At 40.6% G+C, this 6,838-nt stretch overlaps 1 protein-coding gene across 1 annotated transcript; it reads right to left on the bottom strand.

The window, feature by feature from the left end:
- Positions 1-777: 777 nt before the first annotated feature.
- cks1b (CDC28 protein kinase regulatory subunit 1B) lies at positions 778-6,267 on the bottom strand. Its single transcript, XM_080526101.1, has 4 exons — positions 6,162-6,267; positions 5,712-5,779; positions 5,357-5,484; positions 778-867 (listed from the first exon to the last, which is right to left on the bottom strand). Exons 2-4 carry the CDS (start codon positions 5,768-5,770, stop codon positions 824-826), a joined length of 231 nt encoding a protein of 76 aa, XP_080382227.1. The 5' UTR covers positions 5,771-5,779; positions 6,162-6,267; the 3' UTR covers positions 778-823.
- Between the last annotated feature and the right edge of the window lie 571 nt (positions 6,268-6,838).

Raw genomic sequence — 6,838 nt, 5'->3', positions numbered from 1 at the left:
TGTTAAAATGTTTATTTCAGGGGTATAGTTATTCATAAATATTGAGCAGCTGATTTATACAATCATTGACATGGAAACAACGGTCTGGGGTTATTTTGACAGTGCCAATATGTTTTTAATCATCCAAACGACTCATATATGCAGCAGAATTGATCAGAGAGCTCCTTTTACAATGTCCATGAGAACACGATCATAATATTGGTTTAGAGACAGGAACACATGCATACACATCAACACACCAACATGATACATCCATGGTATCCAAAACATGTTTTACAATTGTACATCGACATTGTAAAACAACATTAATTTTGAATCAAGTGCCATATTGAGTATTTGAAATCCATTTTGGAAACGTCTTTTGCAGTCTTAAACTCCAATACAGTATAAACCACATCTTGGATAGGTGAAGTGATTCTAGAAACAAAAACAAAGAAAAGAAAGAAAGAAAGAAAGAAAAGCTTTGACACAAATTTTACTTTGCATTTTTCTCTTCCTAAACATTGGAACGGGTTGGTCACGCAAACGCTGCCTGGAGTAACAACACATAATACAGACGCAGCGACAGAAAGGTCTCCAAACAGGCCGTGAAGGACACGTGACAGCCTTTGACAGTGGGTGACAGCAGTGGGGTTGGAGCCGACTCTGACTGGCTCCACTGTAGAGTGTGTGTGTGATGATATCGTATTTACACATGTTAGAAAATAGTCTTTATTCATCCACTGAAGGTGTGTTAATCCATCTTCAGTAATCCTCCTCTTCTCTTCCTCTCATCCTCTCGTCAACCGACCCCCCCCCCCCCTTTCTTTATCCTTCCAGAAGGTCAAGCTGCAGTAAGTGGTCGGCGGAACAACAGGATGTGGGGCTCTAGAGGGAGAAGGAAAAAGGACAATAAGTGAGTGAATAGTTACAAGGGTGCAAACTGACCCAAAAAGGGTTTTTGCAACAACAACAACAAAATGAAGAAAATTTAAAGAAAAATAAAGAAAATGTATCAATGCGCAGGTACTTAGGCCTGACCTGACCTTCACACCTGCATAATTACTTAGAAAACAACTTGCTTACTGTGACTGTGTTCTCCAGACTGTCTGGAATTGTATCTAGCTGCCTGGCACTAAAAGGTATTTCAACAGCAGCAGAGTTTTGCAGACAGGAAGATTTTAGCTCGCGCATCATCATGTGACCTGGTAGACACATGTTGCTGTCTGCAAACCTGACTTAATTCAGTTGAGTTTCACACAATGAACTACAACAAAATAAAATATATACATAAACAAAAAAGAGATACAGAGGCAAAAGAGAAAAACTAAATAGAGACTCAAGTGACAATCCTGTGTACACTGCACACCTCTTTACTTTGTTGTATAGCAGATCTAATATGCAGTATACTTTGTTGGATAGACAAGACAGTTATTTATTGAAAAAGGGAACTCTGGCTCGACACCAGTCTCATTTTCAGCAGGACCCTGTTTACTGAGAACAAAGGGAAAGGACTTTATTTTTTTCTTAAAAAAAGAAATATGCAATACACCAACCAGTTTCAAACAATACCTGTTTATAAGAACACCTCAATAAAAAAATATCTTTACAAAAGTATCCACATGTACAATCCTCCCTCATCAAAGCTGTGAAATGACCCAAAGGCACAAGTATCCATTTGTACAGTATCCTGTCGGTCACATCATATTGTATGGTGCTATACTGTCTACAGACAGATGTGAGGGAGAGAGAGGTGGTTGAGTGGGTGTGCCCTAGCCTAGAGGAGAGATTAGTATCTAGTTACTTCCTCATCTAGCTCACTGTCCCTAACATCAATGCAAATCTGCACCCACACCAACTAAGTAAGACTGCTAGAAGGATATACTTCAAATCCAGCTTTACATAGTCAGCATCGTCCAAAGTTAGCAGGCTTGAGTTTAAATCAAATGAACCCTTAGCTCGCAATGTAGAACATCAGTCCGTTGACCGTTCTACAAATGTCGACAGACCTCTCCTTTGGGGCACGTCCCCCCAACCTCCACCTACCACCTGTCCTAGCATTGTCTGTCTGTGGATGATCCTTCATTGTGTGTTAGACACAGGTGTGTTTCTCTCACTGCATTCAGTCAGGTTTGTAGTGGCTGGATACTTGGGATCCACCCATAAATCCAATCCATCTCAATCAGGGGAGGCTGGCGGAGGTGAAATCAGAGGACGGAGTCATCGTAGGCTAATGCATGGAATGAGGAATGTATCCGTACGTTTGATACCCTCATTCCGTTCCATTCATTACAATGAGCCCATCCTCCGATTTCTACCTCCAACAGCCTCCCCTGAACAATACTTTTTAAAAACATTTTATTTAACCAGGTATGTCAATTGAGAACCGGTTCTCATTTGCAATGACGATCTGGCCAAGAGGCAAAACAGAGGCAAGTCATTACAAAACTGTATATACAATATAAAACATGAGTACAAAAACAACAACGGTCAAATGAAAAACATCCTAACAAATACAACATTAGAATATAGTATAGAAAAACAGCAGGGACCATTTGGGTTATTTTAAAAGCAGGTACAGTGATCGGAGACTATATCTAGTCATGAGTTTTTAAAAGAGGGTAACGAGATGAAGGTGTTGAGTTTTAGTGTCTTTTGCAACTCTTTCCAGTCAGTAGGGGCAGCAAACTGGAAAGAGTGACGGACAAAGGAGGTGTGGACTTTGGGGATGACTAGAGTGATGAATTTGAATGGAATAGATTGATTGCGTATGCTGGTGGAAATGTTCAGTAGTGAGTGATGGTACGGGGGGGGGGGGGCTTTGCTGCTAGATTTAAAAATGAACTCATACCAGTGGATCTGTCACATCTATTACATCAGACTATGGCCTTGTTCGTAAATTTGCCGGAGAGCACACTGGGTTCAACGTCATAATGGAAACAAGTAATTTGATTGGACAAGAGCCAGTCACGTGGACGCTCCGGCGCTCTGAGCGAATTTACGAACGCTGCCTTTGGAAGGAGTCAGTTGTGCTGAAGAGCCCCGGTCATGTGATCGCCAAGCACCATCTTGTGTTGCAATCAGGAATCTCTCAGGTGAATTGTGGATGTCACTTTGTTCCACAAAGTGGAAGCAATTAGTTTTAGTTTATATTTTTATTTTTTTGTGCATCATCAATCCTAATTGCTCCTAATTAAACTAATTGCCTCCGCCGTCTGTGTGCAGAGTTGGAGGTACATGCTGTACCAGGATGTTTGGGGACTGAGTTGCAAGGAGTGCGTGGGAATATATTGCTGGGTAGGTTTTAATCTTAAATGGCAGATTGTTGTATAGACCACTTTTCTGTTACAAAACATTACAACGTTTTTTTTTTTGTGTGTGTGTGTGTGTGTGTGGGGGCGGACCATAGGTGGAGGCAGAATAATTCCCTGAACACATTAGCCAACACTGGCTAGCAAGTTTTGTTGGCTTGTTTTTTAACAATGGCTGAAGAAAATACATGTTTCTCTGAATATGTACGGTCACTCACTCTCCGGGACCATGAGTGTTGGTTGAAAAAGTTACATTGACCAACGGGACCAGGTTGGCCGACCCCTACACGATCAGTCAATGAATGGACAGGATTACCTACTGTGGAATGGCCAGACATTTACACCTACCTGACAGGGAAACCAAGCGTGTATAGTAAAAAGAAACTGAGGGCGTATACATCTTTAGATGTCTATAACTATGTCCTGAGTGGTCATGTACAAGACTCGAAATACAAAGACTTAACAGATGAGTTTTGTGTCATGTGACCCGAAGTTCTGCCTAGCCAGCGGCAAGTTTGGACTGTCTTCATCCATAGAAGCCTCTCCTACAAAATAAAACGTAATTGAAGCTTGCTATCAAAGTGTGAGCCATAAGTGTGAGTTGATTATTATTAGCTACAATACTGGTTGGTTGGTTACTACTAGCGACTAGTGGAGGGGGGGGGTAGCAAATGCAACTTCTTGAACACACCTGACACTACAACTAGCTAACAAAGTTTGCTAATGCGCTAATAGAGTTACAAGAGAAATCACCTATTCCTCCTAGTTACCCAATGGACCTCTCTAAGCCAAGCCCCCTTTGCAAACTAAACGCTTCACTGACAGTGACTGACTGAACGTGACTGAATGACATTCAATGACTTACAATGGCGGGAGTTGGCAAATTTCTGATTTACCACAGCAAGTAATAGACATGTTTTTTTGACAAGAAAAAGAATATTTAGTCTAGAAGATTTTCACCATCAGATATTAGCATGCTGTTTGTCTGACTTTTCTGCCTGTAGTGACTTTTGCTGTGATATGATTGGACAATTTCTATTTTGGGGCGTGGCTTAGCGATAGGTCCATAGGTGGGAATGACAAACCTTTAGACACGTATCCATATCGACAAAAGACAATACTTTATTAACCTTAAATGATATGAAGTGTGTGCTACAAACACAAGCATTTTTGATGATCGCCTCAGTCCAATCCTTTCATCTTATCACGTGTAACCATAGTTTTTTTGACTGGCACTCGGGCAGTTGCAGCTGGTATGCGATAACATTTCAAGTTGGATTCATTTCTCCTTCGATTCTGGCGCCCAACAACACAGCAAGATGACATTTTCGGTAGGTCATGTAGCCGACTACTCTGATGTGATTCATGCTTGCCTCCAGGTGCAACACAAGATGGCAACCAGGGTGGGGGGGTCTGGATATGTCTCCTTAGCCAAATAAGCCTGGATTTTCCCCCCATAAATCTCATGGGATTCATCAAAATAAGCCTGGAATACCCCCCAGGAATCTACCCACACATCATTCGAGGTAAAAACGTTGGAAATAAAGTGATGTCATGAAATAAAGTGATGTCATTAACACTTTAATGCACCGTCCTCTGGAACCAAATCCACATGTGTTGATACATTATCTTACTGTAACCATTCTAATAAAAATAAGTATGTTTTGTTTGGCTCATTCTAAATCAGTCTACAGCTGAAAGTGATGACCCAAAACATGCATGTCTAACAAAGGTAGCAAAAATAAATAAACAAACAAACCAGAATTCAGTGCGTGTATACCTACTCCTCAGCCTGTTTTATTGTATTTACCATTGCCACAGTGCCTAAGAATATCAATCTGTGTCTAGTCTCTCTGAAGACCTGAACTCAACTGGTAGCTGGCCTGGTTACACACCCACCATAGGACAACTGGTAGCTGGCCTGGTTACACACCCACCATAGGACAACTGCAAAGGAACACAAGCCAGCACCGTATGTTCAGGTCGGCCCTAGAGTCTGTAAGGCTGGCCCTAAGTGGCTGTCTCGTTGATATACACAAGTATATGGTGGTGTGGTCTCACTGTACCTGGTTGGTGGATCATGTAATGAACCCAGCCCTGACTCTGCTGGACGCCCAGGTTCCTCCATTCTGTCTCCGACATCAGGTGGGTCTTGGGAACGCGCTTGGCGATGTCTTTGGGCAGCATCACGTGCCTGCAGTGGATAAATGACATTGACACTTCGTTCTTTAGCTACTGCGAGTCATGTTCTACATCACCAGTTTGGATATAGTCCTGTAACTGCCAAGACATTGAGATATATATATATATATATATATATATATATATATATATATATATATATATATATATATAGCTTGCAAAACAACCATAATAGTAGTAAAAGGACAAGCAATGGATGAATTAATCCAACAGTTTTACCTGTACTCGAACTTCTCATCATCGTATTTGTCTGAATAGTAGATCTGCTTCTGCGACATGATGGCGACCTGGGAAAATCAACGCAATCATTTTATCAACCCAGCATGATAAACCGTAAAGGTATCTTGACAAGTCACGTCGTTTTGATGGCCAACTCAGCAACGATGAGCCACTCCAAAGGCTAGTAGTTTGTAGCTAGCGTTAGCTAGTGAACGTAAGACGGAGATGGAAGTTAGGCTAGAACACTACATTGTAGAAAGTGAAACATCGGTTCTTCAATCATCAAGCAAGAGAAATGCATGGTCATAATATAACTCAATATACGTTTTCACGAAATGTTGCAAACTAATAATCCTCCATCAAAGTTTAGCTTTAGCTAACCTGCTAAATGAGTGGCTACTAGCTAGCCTAGTGGCTTTGACAACAGCACACGAATCATCAACAAATCACCTTTTCTCACGTTGCAATGACTGTATTCTATAGTCTTGATTGTACTGAGCTTGGTGAAAAATGCAACAATATATCACAAGGAACTGTCTTCCGTAGAATGTTCTCGGTCAAGGATTTATTCCAACTCCACGTCTTATCCTGTTGTCGGCTGGACCTTTTTCCTTCTTCACGCTTTGCTGCGAGTTTTCCCTCCGTAATCTGACTGATCCCGCCTTTCATCATTCAAAAGTCCCTGCTGCTTCTTATTGGTCTAGCCTCTCGCAGAAATTATCATATGACCCAGCTAGGCTTTCTTATTGGATAGTACTGTATCCAAAGGCGATTGGTTATTTTTGACTATGACACAATTTTGTATCTGACCGACGTTGTTATTTCGTTATGTAACTTTGTTATGTAACCAAATACAATGTGATCATTACACAAAGGCCTCGATTGAAATGTCATTTTAATACATTTCATATATTATCAGAATCAGAATCAGAATAATTTTTTATTGCCAAGAATATTTACACATACAGGAAATTGACTTGGTGAGGTTGGTGCATAGGACATAACAACAACAACAACAATATGTATATATATATATATATATATATATATATATATATATACAAGCAACAATTATTTCAAAAAGACAATAGCAAAAAGAGCAATAGAACAATAATTATGCTGACTAA

The sequence above is a fragment of the Nansenia antarctica genome (assembly GCF_963989245.1).
Source record: "Nansenia antarctica genome assembly, chromosome: 3".
NCBI lineage: Eukaryota > Metazoa > Chordata > Actinopteri > Argentiniformes > Microstomatidae > Nansenia > Nansenia antarctica.
Note: the sequence above shows the minus strand (reverse complement) of the source record. Positions and strands in the feature narration are given on the sequence as shown.